General features: G+C 42.0%; 2 protein-coding genes across 5 annotated transcripts in view; one reads left to right on the top strand and one right to left on the bottom strand.

Moving 5' to 3' along the window:
• klhl36 (kelch-like family member 36) overlaps window positions 1–15,441 on the bottom strand; it is a 58,981-nt gene extending 43,540 nt beyond the window's left edge. The window contains exons 1-2 of one of the 4 annotated variants that reach the window (XM_061920001.1): window positions 14,974–15,441; window positions 14,700–14,839 (exon numbers count right to left, since the gene is read on the bottom strand). In XM_061920001.1, coding sequence (XP_061775985.1) covers window positions 14,700–14,706 — 7 coding nt within the window. In that variant the 5' untranslated portion in view covers window positions 14,707–14,839; window positions 14,974–15,441. The remainder of the gene's footprint in view (window positions 1–14,699; window positions 14,840–14,973) is intronic. The other 3 variants (XM_061919998.1, XM_061920003.1, XM_061920000.1) reach the window with 3 other exon arrangements.
• cotl1 (coactosin-like F-actin binding protein 1) overlaps window positions 978–22,382 on the top strand; it is a 32,516-nt gene continuing 11,111 nt past the window's right edge. Inside the window, exons 1-3 of the mRNA XM_061920007.1 lie at window positions 978–1,313; window positions 1,846–1,928; window positions 19,356–19,513. Of these exons, the coding sequence (XP_061775991.1) occupies window positions 1,237–1,313; window positions 1,846–1,928; window positions 19,356–19,513 (318 nt within the window). The 5' untranslated portion in view covers window positions 978–1,236. The remainder of the gene's footprint in view (window positions 1,314–1,845; window positions 1,929–19,355; window positions 19,514–22,382) is intronic.

The raw sequence follows: 22,382 nt of genomic DNA, 5'->3' as shown, positions 1-22,382 counted from the left end.
GGGACATCATTAGTAATTTTTCCTGATTAAGATTAATTTTAGAATTTTGATGACATGTATTAAATAGGTTAAAATCCAATCTGCGTTTTGTTAGAATATATAACAAATTGGACCAAGCTATATTTCTAACAAAGGCAAATCATTATTTTTTCTAGATTTTTTAGAACAAAAATGTTAAAAGAAATTCAAAAGACTTTGAAATAAGATTTAAATTTGATTCTACAGATTTTCTAGATTTGCCAGAATATTTTTTTTTAATTTTAAACATAATAAGTTTGAAGAAATATTTCACAGATATTCTTTGTCGAAAAAACAGAAGCTACAATGAAGAATTAAAATAATATGTATTTATTATTCTTTAAAATAAAACAAATACATTTACTTAAACATTGATTTAAATTGTCAGGAAAGAAGAGGAAGGAATTTAAAAGGTAAAAAGGTATATGTGTTTAAAAATCCTAGAATCCTTTTTAAGGTTGTATTTTTTTCTCTAAAATTGTATTTCTGAAAGTTATAGGAAGCAAAGTAAAAAAAATAAATTAATTTATTCAAACAAATGAAGACCAACTCTTTAAAATCTTTTCTTGGATTTTCAAATTCTATTTGAGTTTTGTCTCTCTTAGAATTAATAATGTCGAGCAAAGCGTGACCAGCTTTCTAGTAAATAATTAAAATGAAAAAAATAAAGGCAGCTCACTGGTAAGTGCTGCTATTTTTAGAACAGACCAGCGGGCGGCTCATCTGGTCCTTAGGGCCGCCTGATCCAGTGGAATTTATTTTGGGGGCAGAATAGAAAAACAGGGAAGAATGAAAAATCCAAAAAAATATGCATAGAATCTTTCTTATTTTAATTCTAAATATAATACAACGCCACTCTAATGCAACTCGCCTGAGTCATGTCGTATTATTTTGAAAATTCCGCACGGAAATTGCTACGACGCCGACCAGCCCCAGAAGACGGAAGTGTGTCGACTTGTCTTTGCCGGTAGCTTGATGGACTCCCAGTCACATCACCAACGCCCATAAAGCGGCCACATACAGGAAATGCACCAAGCGTCCGAGAGAACGATATACTTATTCCGTTTCATCTTCGCTGCAGTGGTTATTTGTACATCATTTTGAGTTTTTATTTTATTTTTATCCGCTGTGTTCGCTGCATGACAATTAAGCTAGCTCCGCCTCGCAATTCTGTACGCTGATCACTTCAACAGTCTTAACTCTCTTGGTATCGGAAGAATGGCAACCCAGATCGATAAAGAAGGTTGCCGGGAGGCTTACAACCAAGTAAGAGACGACAATACGGACACAAACTGGTGAGTGTGTTATGTTTGCTTGACATATTATGTGTTGACGTCACCGCCTGCAAAAACACTACGCCGGGGATGCACGTTATCAATCAATTTATTCCGCGAAACAATGTAGTTCCCGTTATGACTAGTTGTTAACCGCCCTCAGTAATGTTTACTGGCTGCATGGAGATAACATGACTCTGCACAGACATGAAGAATCAACCCTACTAAAATAGCTTGAAAAAAACAAAGATCTGATTTGGCTTGTCAGAATTCTTGTGCATGTCTGTACATGAATATTTTCTGGGGGGAAAAAAAAAAAAAAGCACTACATGCAGCATGCGTTGCCCTGCCCTGCCCCTTTTTTTCAGTAGAGGCCTGGCGGAGTAGAAATAATTTCCTTTGTCCTGTATTCAGATGGAGAACATGATGGCAGTAGTGACACATAGCTGCCACACAACGTGCCACCTTGCATGGGCGTCTCACACAATCAACACATTGTGGGAAAAGAAAATACATCAACTCAGTGCTCGTTGTCTTCTTCTCCGTCTTGCAGGGCTGTGTTTAAATACCAAGGCTCCATGATCGTGCCTGCAGGGCAAGGGACGGACTATGAGGACTTCAAGAAGATGTGCACTGGTGAGTGCGGCGATGATCGCAGACATCAAGGTTTATTTGTCCCCTGACTGTCTGCGGAGCAAACAGCTTGACTTAGCGGCACACTAATCTTTTAAGACTCTACTCTGTCACACATTAGCCTTGAGGCCTAACTGTACCAGCAACAGCAGTTAGAGGCCTACTGAAACCCACTACTACCCACCATGCAGTCTGATAGTTTATATATCAATGATAAATAAATAAATAAATGAGTTGTACTTGTATAGCGCTTTTCTACCTTCAAGGTACTCAAAGCGCTTTGACACTACTTCCACATTTACCCATTCACACACACATTCACACACTGATGGAGGGAGCTGCCATGCAAGTCGCCAACCAGCACCCATTAGGAGCAAGGGTGAAGTGTCTTGCTCAGGACACAACGGACGTGACGAGGTTGGTACTAGGTGGGATTTGAACCAGGGACCCTCGGGTTGCGCACGGCCACTCTCCCAGTGGCGCAGTGAATTATTAACATTGCAACACATGCAATGTTAATAGTGAATTATTAACATTGCAACACATGCCAATACGGCCTTTTTAGTTGACTAAATTGCAATTTTGAATTTCCCGGGAGTTTTTTCTTGAAAACGTCGCGTAATGATGACGTGTACGCTTGACGTCACGGGCTGTTAGGAAATATGAGCGCTGCGCACACACACAGCTAAAAGCCGTCTGCTTTACGGCATAATTACACAGTATTTTGGAGATCTGTGTTGCTGAATCCTTTGCAATTTGTTCAAGTAATATTGAACAAATGCTGGATACATGGATGATACAGCAGAGGATTGGGAGAATGTCATATGGTCAGATGAAACCAAAATAGAACTTTTTGGTATAAACTCAACTCGTCCTGTTTGGAGGAAGAAGAATACTGAGTTGCATCCCAAGAACACCATACCTACTGTGAAGCATGGGGGTGGAAACATCATGCTTTGGGGCTGTTTTTCTGCTAAGGGGACAGGACGATTGAGCCGTGTTAAGGAAAGAATGAATGGGGCCATGTATCGTGAGATTTTGAGCCAAAACCTGCTTCCATCAGTGAGAGCTTTGAATGGTTGACCAAATACTTATTTTCCACCATAATTTACAAATAATTTCTATAAAATGCCTACAATGTGAATTCCTGGATTTTTTTTTCACATTCTGTCTCTCACAGTTGAAGTGTACCTATGATGAAAATTACAGACCTCTGTCATCATTGTGCAGGTTCTCCCATTTAAAATCGGTGGCTGACTAAATACCTTTTTGTCCCACTGTGTGTGTGTGTGTGTGTGTGTGTGTGTGTGTGTGTGTGTGTGTATGTATATATATATATATATATATATATATATATATATATATATATACATACATACATACATACATACATACATACATATATGTATATATATATATATATATATATATATATATATTATATGTGTGTGTGTGTGTTATCAAAATTAGGGTAGTTTTTACAGGTTTGAAAAGGAAATGCATGAGTTAACTTGAAATATATTTTCTTTTGAACTTCTTTTCTGTCCTTACTTTAACCAAATACTGGTGTGCGACCAGCTTTAGACACGTGATTCAAATGCACGTTTTTTTTGTTTTTGTTTTGAAGCATAGAGGAACATTTGTATGGTATTTGAGATGTTTTTTAAACTAATTATGGCCATTAGTGCCTAAAGATATCCAATTATACAATATATTACTTAAAATTGTTTTCATGTAAAAAAACAACAACCTAATTTTTAAGTTTTAGCAGCTTTTATTTTGGCACACATGTCAGGGAAACCCTGGAGTCTAGTCATAGATATAAGTTTGAACTTGTACTCTGCTTTTATTAAAATGGCAACAGCGGAGGATGTTTCTTGCATTGAACAAAGAGATCACAGTTTACCAAGTCATATTCCTTGTTAAATATATATCGCCAATAAAGCTGATTTAGATTCAGATTGTTGTGTATGAGCCAGTCTGATTGAAGGCAAAAAGATAGAGGAAAACTAAGTAACTTACTCACCACAACGCCTGACTACAAGCTCCTTGGGTAAATGTCTACCATATATGGAGATATTCGCTGATGTTACCAATTGGAAAAAAAATACAAGTTGGATGAATTCCAAACGGTTTCCAAAAGATTGTTTTTTTAAATTCTCTGCAATGCCTTCATGGTTTGATTTCAAATTTTCGGGACTCATGGAGATCCCAAATACACATAAACAGGTACCAATAGTTCGGAAAAGTTGGTTTTGCATAACAGGTCACCTTGAAGCCTGTGAGACTGCGCAGAGTAACGATGGCAACAATTGTCTGGTGTCGAGATGTTAGGATCAAGGTTTTATGCTGCCGATTCTGATACAATCATCCGCGAGTGAGATTGGGCAATAACACTCACATATGTTAACTGTAAAATGTATTTATGGTAAGTGCTATTGACAGTCTAACAATATCACCACCATATTTTAGCAAGTTCCTTATTCTCCTCCTTGGTCTGTAGAGATGTACCGATCATGGAATCGGATCGGGGGACAATATTTGCCTTTTTATAGCTGATCGGTTGTCAGCTGATGAGCTGCTGAGCCCACCTTATCTTTATCCCCTTACTTACTTAGACTTAGTTCCTCCCGTTCCTGTTGGAACATTGGGCGACGAGTCCCCTCTATTGGTTCTGGTCACTGGCGACCCTTCTTGCTCCATGCCAGCTGACTCGCATCTCTCTCAGGTCTTCTTTGGCTGTTTGTCTCCACGTCTTCTTTGGCCGTCCTCTCTTCCTCTTTCCCCCTTCTGGCACCCAGTCCATTGCCACACTTGCCAGTCTCTCTCTTGTTAGAGTATGTGTCCAGCCATTCTTTTTGTCCTCTCGGAGACTATTTCGGACAATGGTGCTACCCCTGCCCTTCCCATCACCTCTTCATTGGTGATGTGGTCTCTCCATGAGATCCTCAAGATGTATCTGAGGCACCGTCGGTGGAAGACATCCAGCTTGTTCGTAATGCTTGATGTCTTCATCCCCGTCTCACAGGCATAGGTCACTGTAGGGATGACCACTGACATAGAGGCGCAGCTTTGTGGACGTACTGATAGATTTTGATGGCCAGATGTTCCGGAGACGTTGGAAGACTCCTGCAGCTTTTCCGATTCTGGTCTTTACATCCTTTTCTGCGTCTCCAGTATTTGAGATGTTGCTTCCCAAATACGTGAAGTTCTTAACGTACTCTATGCCTTGTTCGCCTATGGTGAGCAGTAGAACGTTTTGGTCTTGTGCGGTGGTCATGGCCTTGGTCTTCTCTTGGCTTATACGTCGGCCGACTAGGGGTGTAACGGTACACAACATTTTTGGTTCGGTACGTACCTCGGTTTAGAGGTCACGGTTCGGTTCATTTTTAGTATAGTAAGAAAACAACAAAATATAAATTTTTGGGTTATTTATTTACCTAATTTGTAAACAATGGTTTTATCCTTTTAACATTGGGAACACTATAATAATTCTGCCCACGTTAATACACATTAAACTGCCTCAAGTTGTTGCTTTGATTAAATAAAATGACAAAACCTTTCTTCTACATATAAAAAGTGCAACATTAAACAGTTTCAAGTCAACTCATCATGCTTAATTTATTACAGCATTTGGGAAGCCTGTAGTTGACTTTTATTATGTAAATGTTTTATTTTTATCAACATGTGATAGCAGGGACCCTGCCATTCAAAACTAAGCTGCTACATTACTAATGATTCATGTAACTATTGCTGAAAAAAATAGTACAATAGCAATAGGAAAGACTATTCATCCCTGAACATCATGGAGTTCAATGAAATAACAGACAGACAGGGCTTTACTGCCCCTAACACACGCGCACGCACACACACACACACACACACACACAGCAAAATGAGTTAACGTTACGCTAAAAGCTAATTAGCCTTCACCTAAAGCCAGAACTGCGAGCGAGCTGAGCTGTAGTTTAAGTTTCTAGAAAGTCAACAGGCTCATAGTGATGTTAGTAATAGTTGTTGTGACTGAGAGGTGTTTTTTATAATTTGGGGAGAGTACGCTGTCTGCAGCTCCCCAGCTAAGTACATATCTGCTCATCTTGACGCCGGAGCACTGACTCCATGCGCTTTAAATACGCACTGCTGATTGGCTGTTACACCGCTCTGAATGCGCACTGCTGATTGGCTTTGTATGTAACCAATCAGATGGTTGTGTTTGTGGGACAATGCTTGATGCTGACACGGAGGCAGAAAGCAGAGCAGCTTATGAAGACTTTTGCTCACAAACTCGTTCGGTACACCCGCGTGCCAAACCAAATCCCCTGTACCAAAACGGTTCAATACAAATACACATACCGTTACACCTCTACGGCCGACTTTTTCCCCTTGCTCATGCAGGTTGTTGGTCAATTTTTGGAGCGCAGCGTACGAATGGCTAAGCAGAGCCAAGTCATCCACAAAGTCTAGATCTGCCAGTCTGCCCCCTCCCCACTTAATGCCGAGGTTTGCTCCGATGACAGACTTCCTCATGACAAAGTCTATGACAATTATGAAAAGTAAGGGGGACAAGATGCAACCCTGTTTTAACCCGGTCACAATGTCAAAGTGGTCGGTTGTGCTGTTGGTGGTTTTCACTCGACAGGTGGAGTTGTGGTACAGGGCTCTGAAGATGTTGACGTACTTTGATGGTATACCGTAAAGCTGGAGGATCTGCCACAGTGATTCCCGGTGGATGTTGTCAAAGGCTTTCTTGAAATCGATGTAATTAATGATGAGGGGTGTCTGGAGTTCTTGGCACGGTTCTATGATTTCACGAAGAGTCAAGATATGTTCCGTGCAGGACCTTCCCTCCGGAAGCCCGCTTGCTCTTCCCTTAAGATGTTATCTACCTCTTCTTTTAGGCGTTGGAGCAGCACACTACAGAAAACTTTGCCAGGGATCGACAGCAGTGTGATGCCCCGCCAGTTGTTGCAGTCTGCGAGGTTTCCCTTCTTTGACAGCGTCACTATAACCCCCCGTCTCCAGTCGGCAGGGACCTCTTCGGCATGCCAGATCAGGTTGAACAGGTGCGTGAGGCTCTCCACGACCACCTCTTGACCGTGCTTCAGCAACCCAGTAGATACCTCGTCGAGTCCTGGTGCTTTGCTGTTCTTGAGGCTCTTGATTGCTTGGGCTACCTCGGTCCCGGTTATCTCTTCTGAGGTGACTGTCAGAGTTGGGGTTGGTGTTTCCCGATCCAAAAGAAAGAGAGTGGGAGGTGTTGGCTGGTTGAGAACCTCTTTGAAGTGCTCCACCCACCTTGCCTCCTGTTCTTCGTCGCGTAGGAGTGACCTGCCGTCCCTGCTCTTGATTGGCACCCCGGAGCTGCTCATCTCCCGCACAATCCTGTAGAGTGTTTAAGTGTTGTTTTTCTCTGCTGCCTCTTGTGCTTCTTTTGCTTTCTCCTCCAGCCACCTCCGTTTGTCTTTCCTGCAGCTCTTTTTTACTTCCCGGTCCAGGCGTCTGTACTCCTCATCTTTCATCCTCCAGCATCGGAGCCTCCTCTTCTGTTCTCTTTCCATCTTTGCCATCTTCCTGTCGTCAATCAATTTCCAGGTCTTTTCCATTATCCATTTCTCATTTATCTTTACCACACACAAATAAAAATAGCAAAAATCGTACCGATTTATAAGACTGGAGACAAACACAAGTTTACAAACTACAGACCTGTTTCTCCTTCCACAATTTTCTAAAAACATTGAAAAACTGTTTAACCACAGATTAGACAAATTTATGAATACAAATGAATCACTCACAGACAACCAATCTCAATTGATTGAGCCTACATCTCAACATAAATGGCATTAATGGATATAACGGAAGATATCACAAATGCAATAGATCAGGTGTCACCAACGTGGTGCCCGTGGTTGTAAGGACCAGATTAGTAGCCCGCTGGCCTGTTCTAAAAATAGCTCAAATAGCAGCACTTACCAGTGAGCTGCCTCTATTTTTAAAATTGTATTTACTTACTAGCAAGCTGGTCTCACTTTGTTCGACATTTTTAATTCTAAGAGAGACAAAACTCAAATAGAATTTGAAAATCCAAGAAAATATTTTAAAGACTTGGTCTTTACTTGTTTAAATAAATTAATACATTTTTTTTACTTTTTTATTCTTATAACTTTCAGAGAGACAATTTTAGAGAAAAAATACAACCTTAAAAATGATTTTAGGATTTTTAAGCACATATACCTTTTTACCTTTTAAATTTCTTCCTCTTCTTTCCTGACAACTTAAATCAATGTTCAAGTATTTTTTTTTTATTGGAATCAATAATAAGTACTTTTTAATTTAATTCTTCATTTTAGCTTCTTCAAACTTCTGATTAAAATTCAAAAAAATATTCTGGCAAATCTAGAAAATCTGTAGAATCAAAATTAAATCTTATTTCAAAGTCTTTGGAATTTCTTTTAAAATTTTAGTTCTGGAAAATCTAGAAGATATAATGATTTGTCTTTGTTAGAAATATAGCTTGGTCCAATTTGTTATATATTATAACAAAGTGCCGATTGGATTTTAACCTATTTAAAACATGTCATCAAAATGCTTGCTGCCAGCTCGGCGAGCACCCCTACGAGAGCCCACAGGAGGTCGTCTTCCCCCGGATCCGGTGGTCCAGCCAGATTGGGCGCCAATTTGTGGAGGACTCACACCTACGGGTTCCTCGAACTGTCAATGACGGACATGATATGCTTGAAAGTTTGGAGATTTTGTTTATTTTTCATTAACCCTCCTTCTCTGGTCGCTATTCAGCACTCTCTTCTTCTCCCCGTCTCGGTCTTCCGGTCGCTTTTCAGCCTTCCGCGTCTTCGTCTCCATCTCGGTTCCGCTCGGGCTCGGGTTTGTTCTCGCCCATTTACTCCGGCTTCACCTACTACCTCTGCTACCCTTTTATACAGTGACAGGTGATGAGACATCTGCACTCAGGTGGGCCATCTACGCATCTGTCACCCATCTCGGAGCCGGCCCCAGTACGTCCCGCCTAGCTGCAGGTCCGCAGGCCACGCCTCTTCACATTCAGAAAATAAGAAATCAAACCTCATTGCGGAGATATTTATAAAACAATCTTGCCTTCCTCCAAACGAGTGGTTTGGGATTTGCCCAATTTGGGACGTTTTTTCCAGTTATGACATCAGCGGATATGTCCATATACTTTAAGATATAAATTTACCTGAAGAGTTTTGCATGAGTCCGCCACTGTAGTCCAACAATGTAGTCAATAGGCTCTTTCTTTTTCTCTATCCTCTTGTTGTAGGGCCAACTGTCTCATACATGCACATGCATCCTCTGCGGTTGCCCTTTCTAATACAAAGTAGCGTATAGTTCTAACTTTTATTTGACAGGCTCGATATGGAAGCACTAAAATCTACAGCATGGCTGGCGGTGAGAAGACTCTGCCAAAGGGGAGGCATGTAAAAGTGACTGCCCACAAAACTGTGTGCCCTGTAAAGACGGACAGAAAGCGGCTTGCAGACGGTCTGTAAAACATAATCTATGCAAAATTTTGACCAAAGAACCACCATTACGTGCTATGTAGACCACAAATAAGTGTTTTAAATGTGGACGTAATCATAATATGACCCCTTTTTAAATGGGAGCCAGTAGTATTTTGCTTTTAAGTTATTGTGCACTAAACCCTTTATTTTATTAAGATTTGGATTATTAGCCAGTCTTTTTCATTAAGTTGAAATCACATGCCCGAATGCAGCTAACTAATGGATTTTTCTTTTCAAACAGCCATAATGTTTTGTATTGAAATAGTTTTCGTAAGACGCAGACACCTTGAAGGTGTGTTATTGTTTGTGCTATGGTGCCATTTTTTTGGACGAGTTCACTCACTGCAGGTGTGGTTGAAAGTCTATAGACTTGCTTCTGTTTAGTGCTTTAAACCAGAAGTACAAGTGCCGTTCTGTGTACTAGTCGTCCATAGTGTTCTCTTCATATGTTTTCTTTGTTCAACACTCCAAGCAGCGTTTGCAAGGTTTACAATACATCAAAAACTTGGCCTGGTTAGATAAAAAAAAAAATTCTTGATGATAGATTGACCTACAAATTACTGCAGGTAAACAGTATTTTTATGAGACCTAATCAACCATTTCATTAAAAAAAAGTAATAATAATGCATGTTTATGCTTTCAAATGCGACAAGTTGGCGACTTGTCCAGGGTGTACGCCGCCTTCCGCCTGAATGCAGCTGAGATAGGCTCCAGCGATCCCGAACGGGACAAGCGGTAGAAAATGGATGGATGCTTTCAAATGCCATGAACTTGGATTTTCTCATGTAATGTTATAATTGAAATAAAAACATTTAAATCTCCAAGTTAAATAAAACAAACAATACAATATACTTTATTTGTTTGCAAAATGTTGCACTTACATAATAAAATTAATTATAATACATTAATACAATATCTTGAGGGTATGGGGGGCTCAAATATACACAATCATAACAATAAATAAATACAGCATTTTCCGGGCCATAGGGCACACCGGATTATAAGGCGCACTGCCGATGAATGGTGTATTTTTTTATATTTTTGCTATATAAGGCGCACCAGATTATAAGGCGCATTTAAGGAATCATGTATATATTTTTTTCTAAATTGAAAACACTTCCTTGTGTTCTACATAACATATAGAGGTGATTCTTTGGTCAAAATGTTCCATAGATTATGTGTTACTGATCATTTTCAAGCCGCTTTCTGACAGTCTCTTCTGGATGCGCAATTTTGTGGGCGGTCTTATTTACGTGGCTCACCTTCGGCAGCGTCTTCTCCCCGTCATCTTTGTTATACCAACGTAGCGTGGAAGAAATGTGAAAAGATGAAGCTAACTGTTTTAATGACATTCAGACTTTACTTAAATCAATAACGGAGCAGCATCTCCTCATCGGGAAACAACAACACTCAAAATGTGTCCCGTTAAAAAAAGCCGTCCGACAGGAATTCTCTGATAACTAAAGTTCCTTGGGTGTAGAGTAAACTGACTATACCGGTATGTTTTAGCGCTTTCATGGCAAGTTTACTGATATATATAAGTAAGAACTTTACACTACTTTATATTAGAAATGGCAACAGCAGAGGATGAATGTCCCACATCAAGAAGATGGAGAAAAAGAAGAAGCTGATTGACTACGGTGTCGGCACAGACTACAAATGTAAACTTAAACAGATGTCCTGTAGGGCTTTCTATTCCTAGCCCTTTACTCTTACCTAGCCAGTAACAAAAGCGAAGATTAATTAGAGGCAAGCTATCCAAAACTGTGGGGTTTGCGGCTCGGCTCGGCTATAAAAAGATAAGCTGCTCAGCCACTCGACTTGAAAAGGAAGCAGGGGATACACTGAACCAAAGACGGGTGGTGACAGCTAGGCGAACTGCCTCGCTGTCCAGCTGAGTAGAGCCTCATCGGTGGAGCACCCGTGTAAGACTCGGCTGCCCTACCAATGGCGATGTCTGCTCCACCGCTCACATTTGATTCTTGGGCGTCAGCTGGCGTTGCTCCTCGGAAGACGGCCGCTCCTCAGGCGTCTGCTGCTGTTGCTCCTCGGAAGACGGCCGCTCCTCGAGCATCTGCTGGCGTTGCTCCTCGGAAAACGGCCGCTCCTCGAGCATCTGCTGCCGTTGCTCCCCGAAAGACGGCCGCTCCCAGAAAGATGGCCGCTCTCCGAAAGACAGCCGCTCCTGGGCCGTCGGCTGCCGCCGCTCATAGGCCATCGGCTGCCGCTGCTCTTCGGCCATCGCTGTGGTGGATCGATGGCATACACCTCCCACCCCCACAGCTCCTTGCTGGGGTCCCGCCACTGCCTTCTGTCCCACGTTTTCAGCTTCTGATGAATGCCTGTCCCCGGATTGCAGCACTCCTGTCATCTCGTTGTTTTGGGTTGTTTTTGTCGTCTCGAGCCGCTGTCTCCCTCAAGCCACTTGTAGCGTGTTGAATCAGGAAGAGGGTAGGGTGTTTCTCAGGCTCCTTACGCCGCCGGTTGTCTTGTCCGTCTTTTGATAATCCAATTTCACGGACTGAGTGGCCTCAGTGCCCCCCCTGGCACTGATCTCACTCAACTGTAGTCAATACACAATCCACATGCGATCCTCCAATAACTGGGTCGTCTCACACGAGCTCCGTCACTGTGATCCTCCTTGATCACTGCTTGTTCTTCTTTTTTCAGACTCAACGTTTTTCTACGTGGTGCCCCACTTGTTAGATGCTGGTGTTAACCCACAAGTTCATCACAGAACTCATTAATTAGATCCAGCTCTCCATTCAAAGAATCCTGTCCTCCCGGCGCAGTCGAGTCTTACCCAACTGCTCCACCGATGAGGGTATTCAACTGGACGGCGAGGCAATTCACCTAGCTCACATTACCTGTCTTTGGTTCGCCGTCTGCCCTGCTTCCTTTTGAGGTCGACTCTGCTATGAAGCCTATCTTGTTAAAGCCGAGCCGAGCCCTGAAGCCCGCAGTTTTGGATAACTTGCCTCTAATGAAGCTTGGCTCTTTTTACTTCTTAAACTTATTGGCACGATGAATGATACATTGAGTATATTTTTTATAATAATCTCTTTTGCAGGCTCAATTTAGCATAAGCATAGCACAGTGTGAATAATCAATCACATAAAATTGTTAATCAAGTTTCGAATTGATTCTTAATTTGGTCTCTTACTGTGCCGGGTTATTTGGTAAATGTCCGAATAAAGCGTTTCTTTGTTTGGAATGAGCTGGATGAGTCGCCAGCCAGTGTGACCACACCCAAATTATGTCTGCTTTGCAGAAGAGGAAGTCCGAAGGCACAGCGTCTGTCGAGGGCCAGGGAAGTCAGTTGGTATTACCGTAGGCAAATCCTGTGGTGTCCTCGCCTGGAGAATAGTCTGCGCTGAGTAACTCCAGTAGATAATAATACAAACTCTTGTCCTCAGAGTGTAGAATTAAAATCCTTTCCCATACTGCTCGCTAGCAGTGGGAACCAGATGGAAAAGAGTCTCTCCTGCCGAATTAGTCCTTCTTGGATTGTCGATTATTGAAAGTTGTCCAAGCAAGAGAGAGGTCTCTTTGTCTTCCATCTGATGGCGTGGTCCAAGCACGAATCCCGTATTATGTCTGTGTCTGTGCCCTTTTTAAACCCTACTTAGTTGGGCCGGCTGTAGCAAGTCAGGGTGCAACTGCTAATTTGGTAACCTTTGTTACATATCATAACATATTACAGGTTCTCATTGGTTACATCAGTTAGACACACCTCCCTTGTTCCTCCTTAACAACCCCTTAGCGACACTCTATTTTTGCAGTAAAACTTCTAATGGGGAATTTAGGCATTTTCCCAGGTTCCTGTTTTTGACCGTCTGAGCAGCTGCACGTCCGGTACTGACCTTTTCCACACAAACATCCTGATCTTGGCCACGTACTTCTTTCTGCATGTGATCCTTTTTTCTGAGTCACTATAAATACACATTTAGTTCATCAACACTGGTAGATACATTCCCTCTTTTTACTGTTTTAGTACTTGTAAGAGCTTGTAATAAAACACTTGATTAAACAGACTTGGTGAAAACAGTTTTCATTAACACACTTGGTTAAACACACTTGATTAAATACTTTGGATTAAGGGTTTGTTTGAGGGTTTCAACTTTCTTGACAGTAAGTACATGTACAGTATATATTAGGGTTGTACTGTATACCGGTTTCAGTCTAGTACTGCGATACTAATGAATCATATTCGGTACTATACCGCCTCTAAAAAGTACTGGTCCCCCACCCCCGCACGCCCCCCATTGGCGTCCGGTCGTGTCATTGTTGGTTTTACGAGCAGAGGATCATGTTCGGCAGCGCGCAATCACAGAGTACCTACAAGCAGACAATGTGTGCAGACAGAAAAGGGAGGTCGGACGCATTTTGGCTTAAAAACTAACGATAAACTTGAAGCTATAACACTGAAACACCCTCAGGAAGAGGTGCTTTAAGATAGTACTAGCTTGCTAGGGACTAAAGTCCAGGCGCAGTCTGCATTATTGTAGCTACTTATAAATCACTAATCCTCGCCTCCATGGCTACAAATAAAGTAAGTTTCTTAAAAATGATCATTCCTGTAGGACAAGGAATAGCTAAAAATGCTTCACTAACACTGTAGCTCACCAACGTCACCGCAAATGACACCATTCCTGAATGTAAAAAAACGCCATTGGTGGATCTACACCTGACATCCACTGTAATGATACAATTTATATTATGTTTATGAACTCAGGAAATATGTCCCCGGACACATGAGGACTTTAAAAATGACCAATGTATGATCCTGTAACTACTCGGTATTAGATTGATACCCAAATATGTAGTACCATCCAAAACTAATGTGAAGCATCCAAACAACAAAATAATAAGTGGTTATTACATTTAAACAGAAGTGTAGGTAGAACACGGGTGACCAACCAGACAGAGACTAAGAGCCACTTTTTTTTTTTTACTGTGTTACTACAAAGAGCCACATCATACACATGGGCACACATGAACATCACCCCATCCCTTCCTCACGTACACACACACACACACACACACACACACACACACAGACAGACAGACCTCTGCTCAGCCAGATTTATTGTAAATGTCACACACCAACATGACTCCTAGAGTACTAAGACCACAGGTCAGTTATTTTCAACAATTAACATTGTGTGCACTGTCTTGCACACACAAACTCTCAGTTCAACCAAGTCCACATACAAAAATATAATATTTTTTCTCTTACTATGCATGTTGCTCAGTGGGAATTCTGGCCATCCTTGCCGTGGACAATCTTCTTCAAATCTGGCTTGTATCCCGTTGTTGCCACTCAAAGCAATTCCTTCACATGGGTTTCAGTCCGAACAGATCGATGCTTTGATTTCACTTGTTTCAGGGTAGAAAACACAAACTCACAGATGTATGTTGACCCAAACAACGACAGTACCTTAAGCGCAGCCCGTTTGACATTGGGGTATTTTTCGATTGGCACACTTTTCCAGAACTCAATGGTCCCTTACCTTCAAGCAGCTTTCAGTTGGTCCTCCTCACAAAGATCAATCATCTCCAACTCAGTCGCAGCCTCATCTGTGACGAGCCGGGCTTTCAAACAATCCGTATCCATATTAAATGGGTCGACGAGGAATGTAATCTGTGGACTTTTCAGTTGGAAATCAATCAATCAATCACAAAGCTTTCCTGCAGTTTTTCAACCAGTGTCCATATCTGTCTCTTGCCCGCTGGCTTTTAGGCGAGTGGGAAAATGCGTTAAATCTCCCTTCTGAATATGCGCCTTGAACAGCTTCAGTTTGTTGATGAACGCAAACATACTTTGCACCAGGTCAAGCAGTATTTTTAACTTACCCTGCCGGGTCAGGTTCAGTCTGTCCAAGTGACACAGCATATCGACCAAAAAGGCCAGATCTATAATCCTCTCATGGTCCGAGAGCTCGGGTCAGTCCTTGTCCTTCTCTTCCATAAACCGTTTCACAGCATCCAAAAGTTTAAAAAAGCGAGAGAGTACCTTACCTTTTGACAGCCACCTCACAGTGCAGTGCAGCGGCAGGTCACCAGGAAGCCTTTAGTCCAGCTCAGCGGTAAGATTCCTGAATTGCTTGTGGTTAAGTGCATTTGTGCGGATGTAGTTGACGATTTCCATCACAGGTTTCATGACGTTGTCTAAATTCAATGATTTAGACACGAGTTGTTCCCTGTGGATAATGCAGTGTAAATTCCAAAACTTGGGACATTTTTTGTCAGCTTTGCACAGCCCCACAAGCCCATTCACAGATCCGATCATGGCTGGTGCTCTATCTGTGGCTATTTCAGTTAGTTTCTGTATGGACATATTTGCTTTTGCAAATACCGCCATCATTGTTTCTTTCACATCTATGCCACGGGTTCTGTCTTTCTTCTTTTATCACACAATCGTTTGACACAGACCGTGCAAATATTGCCAACTGTGGCTTGTCTTGTATGTCACAACTGTCATCCTATGCAACACTAAAATACTCACAAGCTTGAAGGTCAGAGTGCAACTGTGATTCAATAGCTGTGTTAATGTCCGATATTCTGCGTTCAGCAGTGTGGCGGAATAGTTGGACTTCTGATACCCCTTCTTATTAGTTTGTCATCTTAAGGAGACACAATTTCAACGGCCTCACTGAGGCATTTTTTAATGAAGTCCTCTTCATTGTATGGCTTTTTAGTCTGTGCAATGTCCCAAGCCAGTTGATATGATGCAAGCGTTACCTGTCTCTTAGTGCGTCGTAAAGTTTTGGAAAAACTGTTTCTGCTTTTCTGCCTGACTTTTTAAAGTGGCCAACTCGTTTTTGCGAAGTTCTGTCCCTTTTGGAAATTCCTGGTCGATGTTAGCATGGAGTGAGCTAAAGTGACGTTAAAGAATTGAAGCTTTGAAATGCGCTAAGGATGCCTGAAATATAAGGCAGAATGGCTTGCCATCAGGTTCAACAAAAAAATATAAACTCTCCCACACTGTTAATATGTCCTGTGTTCTTTATATTTTCGTTTATTTCGGAATGGTTTAACCGCCACCCTCCCGAATCTATTTAAAATCTATTATTTCGTCATGTCACCCGCCCGACCCGCAGTTTATCCGCGGACTACGCGGATGAGACTGCAAACCGCGCATCTCTACTAGCAACACAACAGAAAGATAAGGGATTTCCCAGAATTATCCTAGTAAATGTGTTTAAAACCATCAGATTTTTTTTTTCCTCGTTTTTTATTTATTTATTTTTTTTTTCTAGTCCGTCGCTATCAATATCCTCAAATACATATCTTTCATCCTCGCTCAAATTAATGGGGAAATTGTCGTTTTCTCGGTCCGAATAGCATGGGACTCTCGCTGCTGTGTTGGATCCGCTTTGGACTGGACTCTTGCGACTGTGTTGGATCCATTATGGATTGAACTTTAACAGTATCATGTTAGACCCGCTCGACATCCATTGCTTTCCTCCTCTCCAAGGTTCTCATAGTCATCATTGTCACCGACGTCCCACTGGGTGTGAGTTTTCCTTGCCCTTATGTGGGCCTACCGAGGATGTCGTAGTGGTTTGTGCAGCCCTTTGAGACACTAGTGATTTAGGGCTATATAAGTAAACATTGATTGTTTGATTGACTTTTTGCTGGAAGCTCCCATTAAAAACAATGTGAATATGTGAGGAGCCCTCACACTTGCGACGTCATCGTCTGTGACTTCCGGTAGAGGCAGGGCTTTTCTCCAGTTGCGAACTTTATCGTGGATGTTCTCTACTAAATCCTTTCAGCAAAAATATGGCAATATCGCAAAATTATCAAGTATGACACATAGAATGGACCTGCTATCCCCGTTTGAATAAGAAAATCTAATTTCAGTAGGCCTTTAAAATGGAACACAGCACACATATAGCAGAACATGTGACACTTTACAACTTTTTACAACGACATATCCCAATCTAAACTCATGTAAACACATTGCTCTCTGAGAAACTAAGGTATTCTGTGCATGTTGAACCTACAAGCTGTGCTCTCTGAGCAGAGGTGATTGTTCGTTACACAAAGGAATACGATACGGAGGTGTTTTTACAGTGCGTTCAGGGACCTGTGAACAGAATAGCACGCCACAATGCCCACCAGAAATAATTATAGAAATAATAGATTGTCTTTGTTTTGCATTTTTCATTTCAATACATCTTAAAGTGCTACTGTACAAACTAATATTTAAAACAACAAAAGCTTAGCCATTAAAACAGATAAAATACAAAGGACTAAAACACTATCAGTGAAGCATAAGAAACACACAACATGCAAAAGTGTGGCTTTTCTAACCGTGTGTCTATTTATTTTAGTTTAAACAAAAAATAACTTGCTCAAAAGATTTCATTGTGTGTACCGTATTTTTCGGATTATAAATCACTCCGGAGTATTCGTCGCACCGGCCGAAAATGCATAATAAAGAAGGAAAAAAACATATATACATCGCATTTTTGGGGGAAATTTATTTGATAAAATACATAACCAAGAATAGACATTTGAAAGGCAATTTAAAATAAATAAAGAATAGTGAACAACAGGCTGAATAAGTGTATGTTATATGACGCATAAATAACTAACTGAGAACTTGCCTGGTATGATGATTTCCTTTTCGGTCTAATTTTTGTTCAGCCCTTCTCAGTTTTTATAAGTTACCGCCAACGATGAAATGAACCAGTTCAATAGCTACGGCAGTAGCATATAGCATATAGCAGTTAGCATCCCATGACCCGCAATGCACTTCTAGTTGACGTGTGTGTGACGATTGCTAACATTTTCCACGTCTCTTCCGCGAATTAGATAAATTATATTATTTGATATTGTGTAATCTGCAGTACATGATTTCCTTTTCGGTCCAATTTTTGTTCAGCCCTTCTCAGTTTTTATAAGTTACTGCTAACGATTAAACGATCCACTGTAATAGCTACGGCAGTAGCATATAGGATATAGCAGTTAGCATTCCATGACCCACAATGCACTTCCGCCATGACCCTCCCCCGCCGAATTCTTATTGGTTGATGTGTATGTGACGAATGCTGACATTTTCTTTGTCTCTTCCGCGAATGAGATAAATAATCCATCCATTTTCTACCGCTTATTCCCTTTCGGGGTCACGGGGGGCGCTGGCGCCTATCTCAGCTACAATCGGGCGAAAGGCAGGGTACACCCTGGACAAGTCGCCACCTCATCGCAGGGCCAACATAGATAGACAGACAACATTCACACTCACATTCACACACTAGGGCCAATTTAGTGTTGCCAATCAACCTATCCCCAGGTGCATGTCTTTGGAAGTGGGAGGAAGCCGGAGTACCCGGAGGGAACCCACGCATTCACGGGGAGAACATGCAAACTCCACACAGAAAGATCCCGATTCTGGATTTGAACCCAGGACTGCAGGAACTTCGTATTGTGAGGCAGACGCACTAACCCCTCTGGCACCGTGAAGCCCGAGATAAATAATATTATTTGATATTTTGCGGTAATGTGTTAATAATTTCACACATAAGTCGCTCCGGAGTATATGTCGTACCCCCCGCCAAACTATGAAAAAAACTGCGACTTGTAGTCCGAAAAATACGGTATAAGAATTGTTTTGTACCACAATAATAACTGATCATTTTGGCCACTATAACCATGATATTAAATGTTCATGTTGGCATATTCCTATATACATGTTATGATTGTACCCTAATATACATGCTGATTCTGAATCTGATGTTACTGTTTGACTGTGTGAAGAAGTTGGACAGCACAAAAAAAAAAAACACAAGAGCACAGAACACTCAAGCTGCAAGCCGCGATTCCAACCAAGAACCTCGCACTGTGCTCTGTATCTGAGTCAAACACAGTCTGTCTCCTCTCTTAGATGACGCTCGTCTGTTTTGCTTCCTGCGGATCATGACGGGAGACGCAATGAGCAAACGAGCCAAGTTCACCCTCATCACCTGGATTGGAGAGAGTATCAGTGGGCTGCAGCGTGCCAAAATCAGCACCGACAAATCGCTGGTAAAAGAGATTGTGCAGGTCAGTGACTCAGGTGTCTTGTATAGGAGAAACTGAATGAGGTTTCCATTATGTGAGAACATTAGGACGGGACGCTCCCTTTGAGAAAATTGCTTGATGTATCAACTACATCCTGTCCCCTTAGCAGAAAAACAGCCCCAAATCATGATGTTTCCACCCCCATGCTTCACAGTAGGTATGGTGTTCTTGGGATGCAACTCAGTATTCTTCTTCCTCCAAACACGACGAGTTGAGTTTATTTTGGTTTCATCTGACCACATGACATTCTCCCAATCCTCTGCTGTATCATCCATGTATCCATTTTGGTATAAACTCAACTCGTCGTGTTTGGAGGAAGAAGAATACTGAGTTGCATCCCAAGAACACCAGACCTACTGTGAAGCATGGGGGTGGAAACATCATGCTTTGGGGCTGTTTTTCTGCTAAGGGGACAGGACGATTGATCCGTGTTAAGGAAAGAATGAATGGGGCCATGTATCGTGAGATTTTGAGGCAAAACCTACTTCCATCAGAGAGAGATTGGAATGGTTGACCAAATACTTATTTTCCACCATAATTTACAAATAAATTCTTTAAAATTCCTACAATGTGGATTCCTGGATTTTATTTTCACATTCTGTCTCTCACAGTGGAAGTGTACCTATGATGAAAATTATAGACCTCTGTCATCATTTTAAGTGGGAGAACTTCCACAATCGGTGGCTGACTAAATAATGGGTTGTACTTGTATAGCGCTTTTCTACCTTCAAGGTACTCAAAGCGCTTTGACACTACTTCCACATTTACCCATTCACACACACATTCACACACTAATGGAGGGAGCTGCCATGCAAGGCGCCAACCAGCACCCATCAGGAGCAAGGGTGAAGTGTCTTGCTCAGGACACAACGGACGTGACGAGGTTGGTACTAGGTGGGATTTGAACCAGGGACCCTCGGGTTGCGCACGGCCACTCTTCCACTGCGCAACGCCGTCCCTAAATACTTTTTTGCCCCACTGTATCTGGATATTTTGCCTTAGCCTTGAATTAACACTTGATACATATAATAACAGCTGTATGGTGATTTTATGTGTCTACATTAAAACATCCTTGTTCATATTGCATTAATATATGCTCATTTTAAACTTTCATGCAGAGAAGGAAATCACAACCAAACAAATCACAATTTTTGTCATACGGTGTTGATCTGGAAATGTTTGAATGGAGATGTTTCCATGCGCAGTAAGCACTCTTCATTCTCGAGCAGGTGACTTTTCAAATGATGCTACGCATTAGCAGTAATGCTACTTTTTATAGCATCGTTCTTGCCCCACACTTGACAAATTACGGTTGTCTGTTCGACATATTCCCAATTGAAGCCAAACCACCGCCAGACGATGGACCCCCTGCTGTATTTCTTGGGAATTAATTCTTCCTTCATTTGTTACTATATTCGCACGTTCTTTCTCACGTATTACTACTCGCACGGCTCTGTGCGAGTGGTAATACGATCACAGCATTAGCATCACAGCTAACGATGCTACCTCTCTGCTCGAGGAGGCCGTATACGTATGTAACGTATGATGTGACAGTATGTGATGTATGTAAGAAAGTGTGCTTGATGTCTTTGAGAAGGACAGACAAGAAAGAGTGAGGAGAGCCTGTAGTGTAATGCCTGCAGCTAAAAGCAACTGCGTGAGAATGTATACTAATGATATAGTCATTTTCTATATCGCACAGAGACAAACCCGCGATATATCGAGTATATTGATATTTCGCCCAGCCCTAATGTACAGTAACTATTACTAATGCTACAAATAACTGAATCCTAGGGTTTTGTGATGCTGCTATTGTCAGTTAAATTAAATGGGTTGTACTTGTATAGCGCTTTTCTACCTTCAAGGTACTCAAAGCGCTTTGACACTACTTCCACATTTACCCATTCACACACACATTCACACACTGATGGAGGGAGCTGCCATGCAAGGCGCTAACCAGGACCCATCAGGAGCAAGGGTGAAGTGTCTTGCTCAGGACACAACGGACGTGACGAGGTTGGTACTAGGTAGGAATTGAACCAGGGACGCTCGGGTTGCGCACGGCCACTCTTCCACTGCGCCACGCAGTTAGTCCTTTTCATAAATCAATCAATCAATGTTTACTTATATAGCCCTAAATTACTACTGTCTCAAAGGGCAAGGAAAACCCACACCAAGTGGGACGTCGGTGACAATGATGACCCAGTGGGACGTTGGTGACAATGATGACTATGAGAACCTTGGAAAGGACGAAAGCAATGGATGTCGAGCGGGTCTAACATGATACTGTGAAAGTTCAATCCATAATGGATCCAACACAACCGCGAGAGTCCAGTCCAAAGCGGATCCAACACAGCAGAGAGAATCCCGTTCACAGCGGAGCCAGCAGGAAACCATCCTAAGAGGAGGCGGATCAGCAGCACAGGAATGTCCCAAGCCGATACACAGGCAAGCGGTCCATCCTGGGTCCCGACTCTGGACGAGCAGTCCATCCTGGGTCCCGACTCTGGACAGCCAGTACGTCATCCATGGCCATCTGATCGGACCGGACCGGACCCCCTCCATATGGGAGAGTGGGACATAGGAGAAAAAGAAAAGAAACGGCAGATCAACTGGTCTAAAAAGGGAGTCTATTTAAAGGCTAGAGTATACAAATGAGTTTTAAGGTGAGACTTAAATGCTTATACTGAGGTAGCATCTCAAACTGTTACTGGTAGGGCATTTCAGAGTACTGGAGCCCGAACGGAAATTGCTCTATAGCCCGCAGACTTTTTTTGGGCTTTAAGAATCACTAATAAGCCGGAGTCCTTTGAATGCAGATTTTTTTGCCGGGACATATGGTACAATACAA

Source organism: Nerophis ophidion, linkage group LG14, assembly GCF_033978795.1.
Source record: "Nerophis ophidion isolate RoL-2023_Sa linkage group LG14, RoL_Noph_v1.0, whole genome shotgun sequence".
Lineage (NCBI taxonomy): Eukaryota > Metazoa > Chordata > Actinopteri > Syngnathiformes > Syngnathidae > Nerophis > Nerophis ophidion.
This window is presented reverse-complemented; position numbering and strand designations above follow the sequence as displayed.